Source organism: Cebidichthys violaceus, unplaced genomic scaffold (assembly GCF_023349555.1).
Source record: "Cebidichthys violaceus isolate CVI_PGR_0920_01 unplaced genomic scaffold, fCebVio1.0.p SCAF_26, whole genome shotgun sequence".
Lineage (NCBI taxonomy): Eukaryota > Metazoa > Chordata > Actinopteri > Perciformes > Stichaeidae > Cebidichthys > Cebidichthys violaceus.
This window is the reverse complement of record NW_027176439.1, coordinates 5159114-5179198: the sequence shown is the minus strand read 5'-3', so window position 1 is coordinate 5179198 and position 20085 is coordinate 5159114. Positions and strand designations below refer to the sequence as shown.

The 20085-nt window shown below is 42.8% G+C and overlaps 2 protein-coding genes across 2 annotated transcripts in view; both read left to right on the top strand.

Annotated features, from left to right (window-relative positions):
- Nucleotides 1-9314, top strand: part of si:dkey-215k6.1 (transmembrane protein 132C) — a 201651-nt gene extending 192337 nt beyond the window's left edge. Inside the window, exons 9-16 of the mRNA XM_068720765.1 lie at nucleotides 77-212; nucleotides 605-678; nucleotides 2925-2987; nucleotides 3076-3204; nucleotides 6235-6363; nucleotides 6548-6847; nucleotides 7125-7399; nucleotides 8039-9314. Coding sequence (XP_068576866.1) covers nucleotides 77-212; nucleotides 605-678; nucleotides 2925-2987; nucleotides 3076-3204; nucleotides 6235-6363; nucleotides 6548-6847; nucleotides 7125-7399; nucleotides 8039-8666 — 1734 coding nt within the window. The 3' untranslated portion in view covers nucleotides 8667-9314. The remainder of the gene's footprint in view (nucleotides 1-76; nucleotides 213-604; nucleotides 679-2924; nucleotides 2988-3075; nucleotides 3205-6234; nucleotides 6364-6547; nucleotides 6848-7124; nucleotides 7400-8038) is intronic.
- A 5723-nt stretch (nucleotides 9315-15037) lies between these two features.
- jak2b (Janus kinase 2b) overlaps nucleotides 15038-20085 on the top strand; it is a 216948-nt gene continuing 211900 nt past the window's right edge. The window contains exon 1 of the mRNA XM_068720940.1: nucleotides 15038-15380. Within this exon, the coding sequence (XP_068577041.1) occupies nucleotides 15345-15380 (36 nt within the window). The 5' untranslated portion in view covers nucleotides 15038-15344. The remainder of the gene's footprint in view (nucleotides 15381-20085) is intronic.

The window sequence follows — 20085 nt, the reverse complement described above, 5'->3', positions numbered from 1 at the left end:
TCTGACGCAGTGAAGTAAGAGCCTGTTGTGTGGTGAAGTATCAGAGTCACAGCCGTTCTCTTAATAACCCTTTCAGTACCAGTACGCCTTGGTGCGGGTCCTCACCCACTTTGTCGCAGAGCCCTCTGACCCTGGAGGAGAGATGGTCTACATGTTGGGTGCGGACTGGCAGGCTGACATCACTCATTTGGTCTTGGACCAGCTAAAAGTAGGTATACACAAATAATCACACACACACACACACACACACACACACACACACACACACACACACACACACATATATATGAAACCAAATTATCTATGAAGGAATAGTTTAACATTTTGGGAAATAAACTACCTCGCTATCCGAGAGTCAGATGAGTTGATCGATACCACGTTCATGTCTGTAAGTATTTAGACAGAAAGTGATTATCTTAGCTTAGCATAGCGTTTTTTTTAATTTAACGTTTCTTTTCAACTCTTTCCTTTTTGGACTGAAATAATAGTTAAAACAAGTAATTTATATGCAGTGGGTCAACTAATATTCTGAACATTAGTTCTAAACGAGTTGATTGGTGAGTTGTAGTCCTGGCTGACAGATGTTTCTGTGCTCCACAGGTAGAAGATCCTCGCATCGCCAGATTGATAGACGGACGAATCTTGATTGGGCGGGACCTGGGGATTACTACAATACAGGTATATGTACCCTCTGTTCTACTACAGAACAGTACTATGCTACTACTGCTACAGCTTTCTAACTATTATTGTCCTAGAACAACCCATATGAAATAGCCCTTCACTTAAATTCTAATGCGGTTTCAAAGTTTGTCACTTTAATTCAACTTTGAATGTAAACTTTAGAACTAGGAACTCTGGTGTGCCATTTACTGGCGATAAAGCGTCCGAGGATTGGTGTTTGAATGGCCTGTTAAGGATTCAGAAAACACTCCACGTTGACCACGTATTCATTTCTTGTTGGCCAACAAGTCTAGAGAACGACGGTTGAATATTCCAGAATGTGAAGTGTCATTGGGCAACTCGCATTGCAGCCATAAGCCCTCCAGTGATGTAAACATTATCCCCTCTTTCTTCCTCTCCTCTTCCTCTCCCGCCGTCACTGCGAGCCCTCGCCCGCTTGCCCGTTTACACAATTAGCCACAATTAACTGTCGGATTTGGCACCGACATCTCAGTGTGATGTTCAGCAACACACACACACACAGACGCACACACTTACGCCGGCACACCGTGAACACACTCGTGCACTTGCTGAATTCCAATAAGCCGGCCCATCGCGACTGAATGTGACAGTGGAGGACAGTCCTGAGGCTCACTGGTGTGCTGGTCTATAGAAAAGCCATGTATCTCACAGACGGTTTTGTTATATTCCATGATGCTACATCTCCATCTTCTTTATGTTACAATATAACTATGTATTTTGAAGTGATCCGATTTCTTTCAAAGCGCTTACTTTTGCGTGATTGCTCTGATGAGTGTGTTGTGCGTCTGTGTCTTGGGGATTTAGATTTTTTGGGGAACAGCTGAGTGTGTCTTTGCATCCGTTCGACTGGGGACTGCATGCATGCATGCACGCACGCACGCACGCACACACACACACACACACACACACACACACACACACAGATGCAAGCATACAGACAGCTGTGCTCTTTTTGGGAGCCAGGAGAGAGAATTTACCCAGCATTCCCATTTAGATGCCAGAGTCGACAGCCGTCATTTGATAGTTTGACATTTCAATTTTACCCCCCAGCTCCCCCCCCCCCGAGTCTCGCCTCTTCTTCTCTCCCCCTTCTCTCTCGCTCTCCCTTCTCCCGCCCAGTCTCTCTTTCTCGCCCTCTTATTCTCAGCCTGTCTTGAAGAGCAATCCCAGAGCTGTCAATCACGGCATTTTGTTAGCTCGCTGAGGGTGGGATTGAGTTTGACGCCCCAACACGTTCACTGAGAGATTTTCTTTGTACACCAATCAGATCTGCCTGTCCTCCCGTCGCCAGGCGGAGTAGCACACTACAGCTCGGGGCTCCTAATCTCTATCGCAGTCTGTCTCCTGCTCCCTCTCTCCATCTGTACCTCAATCTCTTTTGCGCTCCTTCTTTCTGCCCACTCTCACTTTCTGTCCTCCTCTATTTGTCATTGTCGCTCGCTCGCTGACACCTACTCCATTTATTTCTTTCCAGCTCGCTCGCCGTCTCTCACTTACGCTCTCTCCTCTCTGTTCATTCACTCTTTTTTTTTTTTTTTTAGGTCTTTAGTTCTGCCGTTGTGCTTTGTCTATACTAAGTTGTCTTAGCTGAATGCTGACACACAGGGGCACAGAGAGGCAGACGGGAACTGTGTGTGTGTGTGTGTGTGTGTGTGTGTGTGTGTGTGTGTGTGTGTGTGTGTGTGTGTGTGTGTGTGTGTGTGTGTTTTTCCGAACTCAAACAGATACCGCCAGTCTGTGTGGCCCAGAGCACTGGGGCTGTTTAACCAGCTATCGCCGCTCCTCTGCCAACGTTAAACACTTCACTGTCACCTTAAGGCAATAATCACCGAGGCAACAACTGAAGCTGTTTCGTTACAGCTCTTTCCAGAACTGTCTGTCAGACTTTCCCTTATATGTACTTCCCAAATCTGCTATACTTGATGCAGCATGATCAACAGGACCTTGTTGTTCCCATTGTTATCATTTTTGAGACATTTTGAGCCATCGTTCCATCACCTGTCAAACTACCAGGTACTCAGCAGTGTGGTTTACTTGGACTGTGCAGCTGGTTTAACACTTGTGTTGATTCCTTCCTGCACAGATCTGGCAGACATTAGAGCAGGAAATGGAACGCTGCCAGGGAATGCAAATTGTGAATGAAAGCTTTCAGAAAGTCAGGAGCATTTAGAGAAACCTGCTTTAGTGCACTTGAAATCTGTTAATGCGATCTTTGGTTGCAGGTTCTGTCCCCACTGTCGGACTCCATCCTGGCAGAGAAGACTGTGACTGTGTTGGACGACAAGGTAAAAGAACACATTGAATTATGTTATGTATTTGGGATGCGTGTCCCTTTTTACTGGCATGCGTTATGATATTCTCTTGTTTGTCCAGGTCACCATCACTGACCTGGGAGTGCAGCTGGTTGCATCGCTGTCCCTCAGCATGACAGCAAGTCCGGGGAATAACCAAGCTATCCAGCTAACGACGACAGCCACAGACCTGCTACACGCACCCAAACAGGTAGGGGGTGCTGTGGCTACGCAAACACACTCACACAGAGATCACAGTGGGTGTGTCTCAAAGTCAAGGATGCTGCGGCATTGAATCCCACCGAAGGACTTATCCAATACAGGATCCTTTGATTTTGAGTCCTTTGTTCGGAGGATTTTTAATGATGCATGTGTGAATCCTCCGTGTTCCTGAAGCACCCACAATCCTCTGTGCAAGATGTGTTTTCTGTCTCCCCATTTGGAAACAAGTGGAATGTGCTCGTGAACTTAGTTATTTCACCTCAGCAGGCCACCAAAAATCAGCTTCTGAACTAATTTCTTGGCGAAAAAGTCTGAATCGTCACTCATATTAGATCTACAAGGCCTAATTCAAACGTTTTTGTTGAAACTATTGATGTTTTTCATTTTTTAAATAGATGTACATGTCTTAAATGTGTGTATATTGTTTGAGTAATGCAGAACTAATATTCCTACTAGAAATTGTGCTGAGTCATTTCAAATAAAAAACAAACAAACATCCATTCTGGACAGCGGCACATTCACAAAACTGTTCCAATGTGTGCTCTCTGAATGTCAGGACGGATCCTTGCCTCTCCTCTCCTCTCCTCTAGTCTAGTCTAGTCTATAGGACCCGACTATCAAGGAAGCATCCTTGACTTTGAGGAACAGCCCAGTATCTCCATCTCTGATAAAAATCACATCTGCCAGGGTTGTAAAATCTGATTTTCAGAATGTAACTCGCACATGCAGACCCATGAGTAGCATACACACACACACACACACACACACACACACACACACACACACACACACACACACTGATGGACTACATCTTAAGCTGTTCCCATCTCTACAGATACCCAATACCCCCAAGGTTGTAATCGTAGCGGTTAAACAGTAATTCTAACATCACAACACATCGCCGCTATCGCTCCTATAATCAGTTTATAATTAGGAGTGTGGAACTTCCAGGCTTTAGCACAGTTTAGCTACAGCAAAAAAAAAAAAAAATGGTGCTCTTTATTGATAGCTGGAATCATATAAAGGTTTTCTGACAATACTATGTTTTCTTTTTTTATATTAATAGTTTATTTTAATTCTCTTTTCTCCACTTTTGCTCTCTTATTCCACGCATTACCACACAGTATCTATAAAAAAGAAAACTGTGTTACAAGCTATTCTTGACTCTCTGCTCACATTGCCACGGGTTATTTTATTCCTCTATCTCAAGCTATTATCCCTCACACCCTCCTCCCTCCTCCCCACCGTCCCTTCTATTAAACAATACTCCACATTATAATTTCTGTCCGAGGGCTAATTGGAGGAGAAGCCGCTCATTACGGCGAAAATACAGATCAGATATTGCCCTTTATTCTAACATTAATTTCTTTTTCCATCCGTCTGTTTTTATCTACATCATTCACCGTTACCTGTGGAAGGATGATGCGACTGTGGAGAGGGAAAGTGAGGAGGAGAAAATAGGGTGGAAAGAAGTAATAAGAAAAGTAAAAATACAGATTAGATGGAAAGGGGTGGAGGAGGGGGAGGGGGAGGGGGGGTGGAGGAGGCAAGGAAAAATTACAATTTATAATGAAAATAGAGGGAGGGAAAGAGATAAAGTGTTGTTCCTCACGTTGGAGCTTAATTACTTTTGTAAGGAGTTTTTTGTGTGTTATTGCTCTACAATCTTTTCTGTGTTCTGATTAAAGAAAGCAAAGGGTTTCATCAAGGGAAATTAGTGAGGCAGGATCAGTAGACAAGCAGAAAAAAAAAAAACGTTCTCTTTTTATTTATGGAATCGCTGCTGCTGGAAGAAGAATGTTGACAAAAAACATTCATTCTCATCTTCCAAGTGTTTGTCCTCGTTGTAATTGAAGAGATGGAGAGTGGAGAAAGATACAAGCAGCTTGGAACAAACGGTGCATAAAAAGTGGTGGTTAGGTTTCAATTATTGTCAAGTGTGTGTGTGTTTGTTTGGGTGGATGGATGGGAGTGGAGGTATCTCTCTTTGTGTCTTTCTCCAAGAGTTACAACCTACTATTTATTTCCATTGTGTTGAAGACGCAAACGGCTAAATCATTCAACAACACGCTGTGGAGCTACCAAGGCAAGCACCAGTGAATATATGTTTTAAGAGCCACTCAAAGATGCAGTGTGTACGATCTGGCTGAATTTGAGTTGGGGTGGGGAGGATGAAATGAAAACATAATTTTCTTGTTAGTCTAATAAACACCCTTCTTCAAACCACACACAGTAAACACAATAAGGTCAATGCTACGCTTGCAGACAGTGTTACGTTGACCGGCGATCAGAGTGTCGGCAATTTGGTCAAATCTGGCACATTCTTCCTATTTGCTTGGTGTCCAGATCTTACACCCTGCACCTTTTAAGCACACATTAATGTTTGGTACTAATAGTTATGTTATGACATGTTATATAAGCTCTGATATTGTTGGTTAGCAATGCAGTTTTTAGCGTGCACAGCGGAAAAAAAAAGGCTAGGACAACGTGTTAAAAGAAATCAATACGCGTTTCACCGTGTGAGACAGTGTGCCGAGTGAAGCAGATGTTGTAAAGACTTACAGGCCTGTTAGTGCAAGTCTTTGAACTAACTATTCTATCTATTCTTCTTTTGCCACTTGGGGGCGCCGGAACAAGCTGTAAACACGATCACCTTGCGATGTTATTATGGCAGAAGTGTGGAGAATGAAAGTCAAATATTCACTTTCTTTTTGCTCTGGTTTTGGCCTCCACCAACTACGGAGAGAAACGTCTGGCTCTTTAGCTGCTAAATGCGTAAACGTGGTCTAACTTCTGTTAGACCCTCTCATAGAACCATTAGCAACATGTTCCACCTCTAAGCTGAAACAAATGTTGTTACCAAGGTTAAAGCATTTCACAGATTTGAATATGACATTTCATCACAGCGTATAATAGCCCCATGAAGGAAGATTGACAGTTCTGTGCTTATTTTCAAAACACTGTTAATGCACTTTTCTTTACTACATTTGTGTTATTCCGCTATTCTGTTCTCTTTCAGGAGGCAGCGATCAGTGCGTGGATCCAGTACAGTGACGGTTCAGTGACACCACTTGATGTCTATGACTCCAAGGACTTCCTCCTCTCGGTTGTGTCATTGGATGAGAGCGTCATCTCCATAACAAATCAGGTACTTGTCCATCTGAAGTTGACAAGTAAACGTTTTTAAAGCTGTGTAAAATATGCCAGAAACAAAATCCATGGACGTTTCACTGATGCATACTTCATGAAACCCTTTTGACAGAAGTGACAGACAGATTGATGTCCAGAGTGCTCTGTTTGTTTACCTTCACATTGTCTCTATTCCTTATCAGGAGCAACACTGGCCCATCGTAGTGGCAGAGGGCGACGGACAGGGGGCGCTGGTTCGTGTAGAGATGATCATCTCCGAGACCTGCCAGAAATCCAAAAGGAAGAGTGTGCTGGCATCCGGAGTTGGCAATGTGATCGTGAAGTTTGGAGCAAAGAGTGAGGACAGAGGAGCGATGGGTAGAGGCGGACAGGACGACGGAGGAGGGACGGACAACAGCACCGGCGAGCACCAAACGAAGGACGGGGGAGAGTGGAAGTCCAACAGTGCCGCAGTGGATCGAGAGGAAGGAGCCATGAGGAAGGTGGGAGGAGCAATGGATGGAGGAAGATTCTTTACAATCTGATTTTTAGTGAAATTTACTCAAATTGTATTCGTATCAGTTGAAATGGATATATTCAGCTTTTTACACACATTGAATCAAGATTGATCAATCGTATGTCCCTCCTATGATGTTGGATTTATCCTAAATTACCAATGTAAAATTACCAATGTAAAAGGTCGTTAACCATCCCTAAATAACATGTATAATATATATATATTTTTTAGAGCTATATCTATGTGTCTATGTGTTATATCAGGTGAGCACAACGACGAAGAGCACAGTGACCCATCGTGCTTCAGGAGGTAAAGCTGCCAGCGGAGGCAGCAGCAGCAGCCGGGGCGGAGGCCCCAGCCAAGCAGGGGACTACAGTAGCTACCCAGCACAAGTTGAGGTACCAGGCACCGGGGACAGTGAGCTCACCCAGACCACGAGAGGACTGTCGGACCTGGAGATCGGAATGTACGCCCTTTTGGGTGTGTTCTGTCTGGCAATACTGGTCTTCCTCATCAACTGTGTCAGCTTTGCCTTTAGGTAAAACATTGAGGATTTTAATTGCTTTTTATGAATTGTGAGAATATCAGCAATACAAGTGTGAGGTGTCCCAAGGCCTCCATCCATTAACGCCAGAGTGAGACGTCTCTGTAAATGGTTGTTTTTGAAAGGCTAAACGCCAACAATTATGAATTGAAGAATAAAATATATGTTGTACATTTTTGGAAATGTTTACATCTATCCATATTCAATAACTTTTAATATTTGGACTCAACAATGCTCTGTCGTAGATCAACACACACCTTTGCAGCCACCACTGGACTCTAATTCTACAAGTAATATAATACTAATGATATTAGTTTAGAATAATATGCAAAGTGTTGCAGAATTAGAATCTCAAGTTTCCAGTTATTAGGTACAGCCTAGAATGGTCTTTGGATACTTTTCATCCATTGAAGGGAGGTGCTGAATTAATGTTGTAAATGAGCATAATAAACATTCAATATGAGGAATTTGATGCTGGTTGTTAGATAGGGTTTGCTTGTCTTTTCCTCAGTACCTTACTGTCTATATAAAGGGACGCCCAGTGTACAATTTAAACAATTCTCCACTGCCTGAAGTTGCAGTTGTTCATAATGGCGCTTCAGACGTAGGCTAATTATCACCCTTCATCTGCAGATACCGTCACAAGCAGGTCCCTGTGCTGGAAGCAGGAGGCAACATGAACCACGCCCACGACTGGGTGTGGCTTGGGAACGAGGCTGACCTTCTCGCTGACCACTCTGACCAGTGCCAGGGCGGGCTGCCCGACGAGTGCACCACCATCATTGACCGCAACGAAGGAGGATACGAGGAGAACAAGTACCTGCTGAACGGGGCCGGTAACACCTTGGTGATGGGTGTTGGCACAGGCGTGGGCACCATTCGTGGGGGTGGTGGCGCAGGCGGACACCGGGGCATCACCCACGGACAAACCTTGCCCAGATCAGTGCCAGAACCGCACCAGTGCCTGTCAGCAATCACTACCGGTGGCAAAAACGCCACCGGCCAAGCAGAGCATCTTAATAATTCCCCCCGAGCCACGGCGGCAGCTGCAGTTGCAGCCGCCAAACGCAAACGCGTCCAGTTCACGTCTTTTGCCACCGTCCTGCCCAATGATAATTCGGGCGGGGGTGGCCCGTACGCCAACTCCTCAGTCCTGGTGAGCAACGGGAGTGAGGATGACATCAAGTGGGTGTGCCAGGATATGGACCTGGGTCAGTCTGAAATCAGAACCTACATGGAGAGGCTACAAGACAATCTGTGACTGATGGGAAAGAGACTGAGAAACGGAGGGGCAGAGGAGGAGGAGTACAGGACGGGGAGGATGGACAATGAGTACAATTCACCTGTAATGCCTTTGCAACGGATGAAGGGAGGGAGGAAAGGGAGGGATGAGAGAACAGGCTGTGGAAAGCATGCTGTCATCCCTCACTCACACTGAAAGCAATGGTAGCAAACAATAAATACCATAATACGTTTGTTTTCTATTATTCATTGTGAAAATATTAGTGTAAAGATCAATAATAGAGTCACTATTGGTTATGAATGTTTATTTTCAGAATACCAGTAAACCATTGTGCTATTCAGAAAATTCAGGGTACGCTATTGGACAAACTCATCAAGCCACTATACATCTAAACGAGGACGGCAAGAGCATCATTTCAGAGGTGTTTTTTGCCCACATGGTGTTTCGCCACTATCGGCTGTGGCTGTCGATTTAATTATTGATCAATCTAGTTTTAATATTTACCAGCCAAGTCTCCTGAATGGTTATGTGGTGATTACGATGACTCTGAAGATAGTGAGTGTCAAAGATGCAATCTATTTGTTTTTGTTCTATCATGTGACCCATTTGCTTTTGGCATTGCTCATATGTGAAATGTAAAATATATATATATATATATATATATATATATATATATATATATATATATATATATATATTCCCAGTACTCTACAATAAATTCGGGCACCAGTGGGAGCTGCTATTCGGCACTGAAAGAGGGCGATCTCACTCTTTTCCTCAAACAACAGAATGTGTCAAGAGTTGGAAGATGACTTGACGGAACAACAGACTGTTTCTCCCTTGGATCCAGGACAGAGGCATTTAAACTTGCACAATTACAAACAACAGGAACGGACACTAGCCATATTTGAGGCTCACTTCCTGCTTTGTGAAACCTTCTAGCCAATGACGGCTTCCTCCCCGTATTCAGAACCAATCGCATCAATCCCCTGGCCCCTCTCCTTGTCTGCGATTGGACAGCAGCGAACTGAAGTACACAGTGAAATACTGTGAAATACTGTCCGTAAACTAAAAAACGGGGACTGACCGAAGGTGTCTCGTATAAAAAGGAGGCTGCTTGGGCTTTGCGAAAGCCTGAACGAACACTTAATCATGAGGATTATTTAAAACAGACACCATGTAGGCAACAAGACAGACCAGAGAGACCTGCAGGGTGACATGGAGTCAACAGGAGGTGTTGAATGGAATTACAATACAAATGAAAATGGAGCGAAACTCTTGAATATCTCACGAATAGATATGGGATCATGAAACATGTTTGATTTGGTGAACATAACGACGTGTATGTTTTCCCTTTTGTTTGTCCGTTTGGATTAATAGAATGTTTTTATTATGTTTTTCCTTAGGCTTATTAAGATTTTAAGGAAATGTGATTCTTTTTTTTTTTCTTTTCGAGATCTATTTATTTAAATTAACATTTGAGAGGGTGAGGGTGGAAAGGAAGAACGATTTAAAAACAACAACAACAACAACAGTAGAGCTGCTGGTGACTGATAGCACATGAGAGAAGAAGAGAAAGGACAGAGACGGAACGGGCAGAGGTCGCCTCACCTTCGTTAAGCTCAGGTGACGAGTCGTGAAGAACTGACAATAAAAAAAAAAGGAGAACTGTAAGATTGTTAAGATTGCAATATTTATTTATAAATGTGTTACTGTTTCAGAGTGCACTGTATGTTGTAGATAAATAAACATGCTTCAAAGTGCTTGTGAATAAGATTGCAGGTCACTAGCCAACAAAACGATGATATTTTGTACATTTTACAGTGAAAATATGGTACACAATACTATCTACCACCACAATGTGAACGTGATCTTATTGGTTCTTTTTCTAAAGATGTTCCTGTCTTTGTTTAAAGTATTGAATTAGTTATTGTCTTTGTACAGGGTATAATCAGTTTACCTCTATAATGCGATGTAAACATGGAGGAAGACCCGTCGTGAATCATAATCAAAATTGCTTGAAGACGGTGAGTCCAAAAGATTCAGAAGGGAAACCAAACCAAACGTTCTGATGTCGGGCTAGTCCGAAAGAAAACATCTGGATTTCTCCTCACACAAGCGTCTCTACTTTCACGCATTCTGTTTAAAGGTGCAATGTGTAGTACCTGGCCACTGGCTCCGAAGAAATAGGGGGCAGCACTTCACCTCCGCTACCAGGTCCATACAATAAAAGCTCAATTAAACCAAATTGCAAAAAAAAAAATCCGAGGTCAAAATGACACTGCTATCTTGTGATTTTCACATGTGGCTGTACGGTCCATGTGCGTTTATTGGCTTGAATCCAAAGTGGCAGAAATGAAACAACGATCTGCACTTTTCATCTCGTCGGTCAGGAGACCACCCTAACCCTAAAGGAGAGCAGTCAGCGGCTCCACGAGACGGAAGAATCCAGCCAGCACAACACCCGGACCCCCAGTGGTCGGAGTCATAGTGGGTCGGTTGAGCGCTTGGTTGTGTTACAGCAGCAGCAGAAAGTTTGCCAAGACCCACAATCGCTTCTTGAGGAACAAGTGGTTTTTCAAGAAAGAACGGGCCGGACCTTGCCGCTTGGTAATAGATACCAGAATTTGGCGTATTGTTGAAACTGAGACTTCTTCCCAATCTCTTCATAATGTTAGTTGACTTTTTAGAATGTTTTATCAGACAAAAGTTCTGGCCAGATCTTCCACGTTGCACCTTAAAACACGATCCATACTAAGACATGCACATGAGCTCACGTGAGTCTGAAGCAGAACGAACACAGGATTCAAAGGACAGAGAGCTCGACACCGGTGAGAGACTCCAGCTGAGCTCCGAACGGGGGAACTACACGGGCCGCATAGCCCCCACCAAAGCAATTGATACTTTGACTGATGATGGCAACTACACTGTATATTCCGGACTCGTACACAACATTACTGTGTCTCGCCTACTCTTAACGTAGCGGCCGCTGTGACTGAAAGGAACAGGTACAGGTTCGATAGTCGCTGAAGGTAGAAGTGTAGCAATGCTTTCAATGAAACACATGTTGACTCTTAACTAGAACTGTGAGTTTGATCATCACAGCCTGTGACACCCATTCTGCCTGTTGTATAATTTTGAAACTTTTATGGATGTCAACTGAAAAAAAACAAAAAAAAAACAAGGGTATTTTTTGATTATTTGTGGGGCATTTCAGCTTTTATTTGATTCCAGAGAAAGATGATTTTTCTGTATGTAGCCAATGTGGAAGGACCGCAATTAACTGCATGCTTACTAAACCACTGCTGGGCGTTAGCACAGGTCCCCAGAAGAGTTGTTTTAACAGCACAAATGTTTGGCTTCTCTGTCGATTTCGCAGCTGTCAGGAGTTACACAGAATGACAATAGTTGGTTGCAAATAGAGTCTAATTTTGTGTTGACTCGTGCTGATTCGGTTCAACCACCAACGTTCAACAGAGAATTCTTTACACAGGCTGAAACAAAAGCACCGTTGGTTTTTTATTTATTTTTTATTTTCCACATTCCTCTGGTTCCTCAGGCTGTTCTGCTGGTATACAGGGAAATGGATCTGTCTGCCTCAGAAATATGTTCATATTTTACCAATTTGTGAAAGCAATTTTTAACGAATGCGGGTAGTGTTGCGATGTTCATACGTTGCAAGTAAAAGACAGCAAGGGTGTGGCGGTAAGGGAGGCGATCGGGCCTACAATGTGCTCAGTTCACAACACAACGTTTTCAGTCTTCAACGTATTGCATTTCATCCAAAAGCTTATTTTGCAAAGACAAAACGGTTTGATATGAACATAAATCTGACGATAAAGGTTTGAAGACCGATCTGGATTCTTTTGAACCGGAGGATTGTTGTCACTCAGCCTTGTTGTACAACGCTTGTTAGGCTTTGTGTCTGCTTAGGATCTGCATATATATATATATATATATATATATATATATATATATATATATATATATATATATATATATATAGTGCTGCCACATTTTCCTGATCAAAAAACATGAGGCCTTGTTTTCAGAGGATGATTGCCCAAAATTAGCCGGTGTAGATGTCTCCTCCTGAACCCGATCTTGCAATAACACTTGGGTGAAGTGAGTATGCTATCTTCCAACCACACTAGTTCTGCATGGCAACAGGCCTCTTGTTTTCAGACCAACTCCAGTAGCTTGTAATGCATCTTTCTAAACAATTCATCTTGGATGAAGCCTATTCAGCCACCAGCAGGATACAATTGGACCTCTACAGTGGCAGAAACAAATCAAACCACTAAAAGACAAATAGACATTGTGAGTTAGTTTGTTGTGCAGTTACAGTGGGAGGTCCACATGGGTAGTGGTTGAATGTGCTACAGGTAGATGAAGAGGTGCCAGTGGACACCAGCCCTAAAGATTTTTTTCTTTTGTTTTTTCTTTTTGCTATTGTCATTGTTTAAACATGGCTCATGGAGGCCAATAAAGACCCATAACCAAAAACAGCCTGCTCCTTTGTCTTATGATGCTCTGTTTAATCCACTAGAGTCACAATAACAACCTGACATTGTTGCTATGATAATCTTGTATTCTGGACTCGTGTTTCAGCATTTCAACCTTCCATGTCGATGGAGGTACAGAACACAATCAGAAGGTACAGTAGCTTTTCCAAAATATGTGTGTGTTTCTAAATCAGACTTTTGTTATTAAAATGTCTCTCTAAACCAGAGATTTGTTTACTTATTTCTGTAAGATTATGTAAAACGTAAAAAGAAAAGAAAACACACAATAACTCTTAAACACTTTTGAAAGCTTTGCAATACTAATAAGGGAACTTTTTCCAAAGGTGTACCTGGTACCTTCATGTGGGGATGACTAAAAGATATTTCAGTAATGTGTAGTATATTTTATACATTATATTAAGTCTGTAGCGTTTGATGACTCGTCTCTACACTGACGAAAGATAAGAGCGTTTCCAGCGCTGTTTTTGTAGAAACATTTAAGATCAACTGGCTGTTCGGTTAACCAGGAATAAGCAACTGTAACATGGAGGGCTACAAGACAACAGTAACTGATTTCACAGATTAGCACGCTTTCAATCAAAGACAAGGAACTAATGAAATTCCCTGGCGGCATCTTTTGTCCCTGTTTGAGATGAGCCAGGCCTGACCAGAACCAATCAGCGCTGTCTGGCTTAGAACAATGCCTGCTGCTGATGAATTGTGTCAAACTTAAACTGGTGACAAGGCAATCAAAGCATCAAGGCAACCAGGCAAAGCAATTACTCTTCACCTGCATCGGGCACATGCATGAACTGATTTGCTCATAACTGAGTTTATCGCTATTTGGCTAAAAAAGTCCACCAACAGCTACAATATTATTTTTTTTAATGGCTCACAAAGCAGACATGAGTTGGATGGTCACAATTTTACATATTTTACAGATTACCTCTGAGGGCCTCTGATCCTTTGAGATCCATTGCTAATTTTCTCAGCGCTCTAATCGGCAGGTTTCTGTGAGCAGCCGCTCGGAGGCCCAGTGGGAGTCGTCACGATGAAGAGGCCTTTACAAGAAAAGTTGATTAAGATAATCCTTTGTAGCTGCAGCATTACCCCGAATGAGTGTGAAGTTAGATATCCACGATAAAGTTTACATTTGATCTTAAGCGCCTCCATCACCCTGAGGCGCACTGAACACCGTCCCAGTGGTGGGAAGTTCAATACCTGTTGAACCACTGCCATCAATAGAACCAACGTCTACAAATACAGGATAAGCCGCGTCTAAATATTAAGACAGCACACCCGTATGAAACCCAGAGGCACATGAAAGGCGTGTGCTGTTGGTGAGGAAAGTGGATTTCGACACAGAAACACAATCTAAGCAGATGTACAAAAACAGTATATTTGTTGATGTTGAGTCTCTGAGTCACCCTGTATGATTCTTGGTCATATAAAGTGGTTTTAAAAGTATTATAATCCCATACTGCACGGGAAGGATTGTCAACATACAGACAAAGGACCAGTAATTTAAATCTAGCCTTAAAAATGTACATTTTATATAGAAACATGTTTTTCGGCAATGATCAGATCAGTCATTTCTGCATCAACTCTGTTTATTTAAAATAAATGATTGATGAAAGAGTTCTGCACACTTAACAAAATGGAAAAAAATCGAGACATCGCACCACGGTGGTATGACTAAGAAACGTTGCGGACCTTTTTTGGTGAAAAGATTTAATGTACTTTCCTCAAATGAGTGAAACAGCGCCCCCCCTGGTAACAGTGGGTAACCGCCATTCAGTGTGTGTGTGTGTGTGTGTGTGGTCAAAGACGGAACAGGCACATCTGCGGCGGGAAAAGAAGCCAGGTGAAGTTAATTAGCGTTTACATCGTAGTATCAATTAACGGTGACAGTCACTGCGAAAGTGCAACGAGTCTATGGAAAAGAAACAAAAGGAGAACTCTGAAGACTTAACTTTACTCTGGCCTCACTGTAAGTGACAGAAAGTCGACAACACGTCACGTTAACTTAGCTAAACTTGTAGAAACACGCCGGTGTTTGGCTTGTTTTGACGCTGCTAACATTAGCTAACGCTAAGGCTAGTTAGCTTAGCAGTGATGGAATAGAGGAGAAGAGGAGTTCTCTGAAGAAACTGACGAACTAAACGACCGTTACGAGTGCATTGGCGTGGATATGGACCACTTCATCTCCATTGACGGACTTCGAAACGTGAGTCAGACAACAACGTGGTGTAACGTGTCTCTCTGTCTGTAGCTAACCCTCCACTGTGTGGGTGACTTACAGCAGACTTACAGTAGACTTACAGTAGCCCTACTGTATGGAAGCTGTCGCTGTGTTATTCTGGACCTTGTTTCCACTGATGCTGTGTTATTCTGGACCGTGTTTCCACTGATGCTGTGTTATTCTGGACCGTGTTTCCACTGATGTTGTGTTATTCTGGACCGTGTTTCCACTGATGTTGTGTTATTCTGGACCTTGTTTCCACTGATGCTGTGTTATTCTGGACCGTGTTTCCACTGATGATGTGTTATTCTGGACCGTGTTTCCACTGATGTTGTGTTATTCTGGACCGTGTTTCCACTGATGCTGTGTTATTCTGGACCGTGTTTCCACTGATGTTGTGTTATTCTGGACCGTGTTTCCACTGATGCTGTGTTATTCTGGACCGTGTTTCCACTGATGCTGTGTTATTCTGGACCGTGTTTCCACTGATGCTGTTGCTTGCTGCTGCACTATGATATGTGCATTGTTGATTTGAACATGCATATGTTCTCTAAATGAAAATGCTACAATATGTATGTTAATTAGTTAACTGTGTTGGTAAAATGGCGCATTATACAAGGTTTATACTTTTTTTTTTTTTTTTTTTTTTTTTAGACGACCTGTCACTTATCATCTTATGGCTTCTTATTTTGTGTACTGCTAGATATTTTTCACATTTCGTCTGTTTTTTTTTTTTTTTTTAATCAAAATCACTTTTTTAACCTTCACACTAAGGCCATGCTCACCATGATTAAACTGGCACTGACTGCTCCTGTGGTGTGAAGTGGCCAGAATCACCACTTGGAAATTAAACTTGTGCAAGATGAAAGTTGGATATTTATTTAGAAACGACAACAAAGAAGTAAGGATCACTCTACGGTAGAGATGTGAGCCTGACCCGCTGATCTCTAATAACTATAACTGATCTCTAATAACTATAACTGATCTCTAATAACTATAAGGGACACTAAGGATCCGGACTGACTTTTTAAATCAGCTGTAAGATATTCAGTAAAAACTCTCAAGCATTCATAATGTTCTCCTTTTACTTTGTTGTCATCTTTAGTGGTTATTTGCATACAAACACACAAGTCAATTGAATAAGATTCACATAATTCACTTTTTTGATTTAATTAAAAAAAACTCTTTGCATCAGTAATTTTAATTATGATTCATAAGCTGCTTAGAGCTAGAGTTAGGGAGTTAAACAGGTCCATAATTCCCTCTCTAATATCAGTTTTATATTGAATATATAATGTAACACCATGCCGGGGAGAGACTGCTGTCTGTCTGCAGACTTGCGGGTGACTGTGATCACTCTGAGCAGAGAGACTGGGAGTGAATGACAAGCCAATAATATTGATTGAGTCAGTTGTTCCTCCGCGGCTTATTTTGGACTCGCATTTGTGACAAATTGCCAGTTTTTATGTCTTCTTCACTGACGCTGAAGAACCTCCACGCTCGTGACGTTCTGTGTGCTGATGTGAAACGACCACTCCTGTGTGACGGGAAATATGAAACCCGATAAACTGATCGTCTGTTTACCGGTCGAACGTCTGAATTCATGTCTTCGTATCCGTGGTATCGACAGCCTTCCCTCTTCTCCAGCGCTCGATTGGGGGAGCGAGGGAGAGACGATACATCCAACAGTGGCTTCAAATAGGACTCAGCTGGACGGGACATAATAATAAGTGACTCCAGATGATATTAACTCCCACACAGGCATGCAGCATTACCACACCTGCTTGCTTTACAGTGAGAAATACACTGCAAACCTCCTCTATCTCTATACATGCATTTACTCTTTATACATTCTTCATTTACAAATATGAAGAAGAAGAAGATGATTCATTCCCGTCTTAACTGGGGACATCATGTGGTTTCATTTTCTTCGGATGGTGCTAAGCACACATGCTATTAGGCCACAACCCTCTGGGGACGCCATCGGTGCACTGGGTCAAGTCACAATTTAATTAAAGTGCATTGTTTCAAAGGGGACCTTTCCTCAAGCACATGTTTAGTGTGTAGCTCTGTGTACCGTTCTGTCAGCTCTGGATGAACTGGATCGCTGTAATCACTCCAGTTGTTTTCGATGTGGTCCTTCAGCACTAATGGCCACGTATCATATCAATAAACGCGTACGTCTTATTGATATGATCGGTGATGACCCACAAAGCCTGGTAAACGAGACGGAGTTTAAACACTTCAAATCACAAATGTGTCTAAAGTAGGGATGCACCGATCCACGTTTTTCACTTCCGATACAGATATCTGAGGTTTAGTATCGGCCGATACCGATCTGATACCGATCTAATAGAGAAAAACAGTGCTGAATCGATTTAAAAAACGCAGCCGACGCTACGCGCCCCCAGGTTGTCCATCGCTTTTCTCATGTTGCTGGCGTTGTCCCTCAGAATCACGTGAATTTTGCTCAACTGAATTTGCCACTTGTCAAACATTTCCTTCAGGCTAGCTGCTATCGCTTCGCTGGTGTGCGACCCACGAAAGTTTGTTGCATTTAATATTGCACTGTGTGGCACAAAAGTTTCATCCAGCCGGTGTGCTGTTAAACTTAAAAGTGACACGGGGGAAACGTCGGAGCTCCAGATGTCTGTCGTGAAACTTATCGATTTGACATCTTTTATCTCCTTCAATATGTGTTTGCACACTTTACCGTGCAGTTCAGGTAGCGCCGTCTCCGACAAATATTTTCGGCTTACCATGTCGTAGCGTGGTTCCAGGTGGTTAACTAGCAGCCGGAATCCCTTATCCCCGACAACTGAGAGCGGCTGCCCGGTTCCAGATGGCTGATCCTTTAGCTCGCTCCATTTTGAAAACAATCTATGCGGCCAGTTCGCTAGCGCATGACGTTACGCAGAGCACAACGCATATAATTGGACTGAATAGATTTGCCTTTATGGATCGGTCACATTGTCACCGATACCCGATCTAGAATTTTTTCCTATATTGGGACCGATACAGATATTGATATCGGATCGGTGCATCTCTAGTCTAAAGCACACCTGTGGTTTTCCCGTGTTGAGATGGTTTAATTTTTAGTAAATAATAAACGGTAGAGGACATTGATCTACTCTCCCTACATCCCTCTTGGCAAAGTTTGCAGCCTGAATTTGATCCTTTTGAATTTCCCTGGGCTTTGGAGACCCTCGGGCGGCGGGCAGCGGGCAGCCAGCTGCTCTCCTTGCGGCCCGTATGGAGGTCAGATTTGATCTCAAAATGAAGGTAACAACAATCAGCCAAATGAATGCAAAGAAACGGTGCATTTGGAGCACACTGTTTGTACTCTTGAGGAGTCAGTTCATCGTGTACGGTTGAGTCCATAAACTTTAATATAGGCACAAGACATTCAAACTCAATTTATGTTTCCATACAGAGGTGATTTCTACGTGTCTGCCGGCACTACAGGGGCTGTTGGTCTTGAGTTATTACTTAAAGAAGTTCACTACTTGTAAAACACTTTTTTTCAAAAATATCTTAAAAAATACATAGAAAAAAATCTAACAGTTCCCCGTCCTGAGGCCCGACGGGGAGGCGCCTCATGCCCAGCAGGCCGCACGGCTTTGTAATACCGCTGGTGGAAACCCTGCTCTGTGTTTATATGTCAAAAAAACACAACTGGGCAAAAATACATATAAAACACAGCATAGTGAAATGATCACACCTGTCATTGTGCCGAGCCCACTGAGGTCCTCAGCTGACACCTGCTCGTTCTGCAGGACGATGGTGTCAGCCTGGTCTGTTTGGGGAAATCGGGGAAAATGTCGATCTCGATTTAAAGATATATTAGTGATGAAGCTTCCCTGATAATGTTAGTCCTTTTTACCAGCTCCTCCATCTCCCGTAGAACCTCCGAGATATGTAAAGTCTGTTTTTTTTTTTTTTTTTTTTTTTCCCCAAACCTGAAGCCCTGCGAACCCCCCCTCCCCCCAATTATCTGTTCACACCTGATGTGCAGATGAAGCTTATTGAAGCTGGGGAACATCTGTGCGTTCATACAGCTCCAGGCTGATGGCTCGGGACGCACTCTTCTGCTCCATTTAGAGGGGCTTTTTTTTTCGATTAGAAAGAATTATGATTATAATTTTTTTGACCAATTAAGACGGGCAATTAAAGCCCCCAGTTATAGCTCATGCCCCATGACGATGACAAAAAATAGTGACAATTCCCAACACACCACATCTGAGACTTTAGGGATTATTCTTTGAGTAAGTTGTTGATGTGACTTCAGTAAGGTTTAAGAAATGACCTAATGCAATTCATGCTTTGTTGACGGTGCTCAGTATTGATATGGGGCTCCAGATAATCCTCTCTGTAATGGACAGACCCAACCTCTGAAAACGGTCTAATGCTAAGACTGTTTGTTTGGTACAGGAGGCTGTGCTGCCTGCAAGCACAACAAAGCATCCCTAAAAGTAGAATAGCTGTCCATTAGGGCTAACCACAGCAATGACTGTCCTCATAATAGTTTTTAGTTTGGACTCTTTCTCCGAATGAACCTCTCAGGTCTTATTTTCTAATAAGAAATGTTTATATCCATAATCTACCCTCCATTAGTCTTAACAATGTTTTGCTTAGTTGTTCATTTGATGTGCTGTACAGTCTGACGTACACATTTGAATGATCTGAAGTC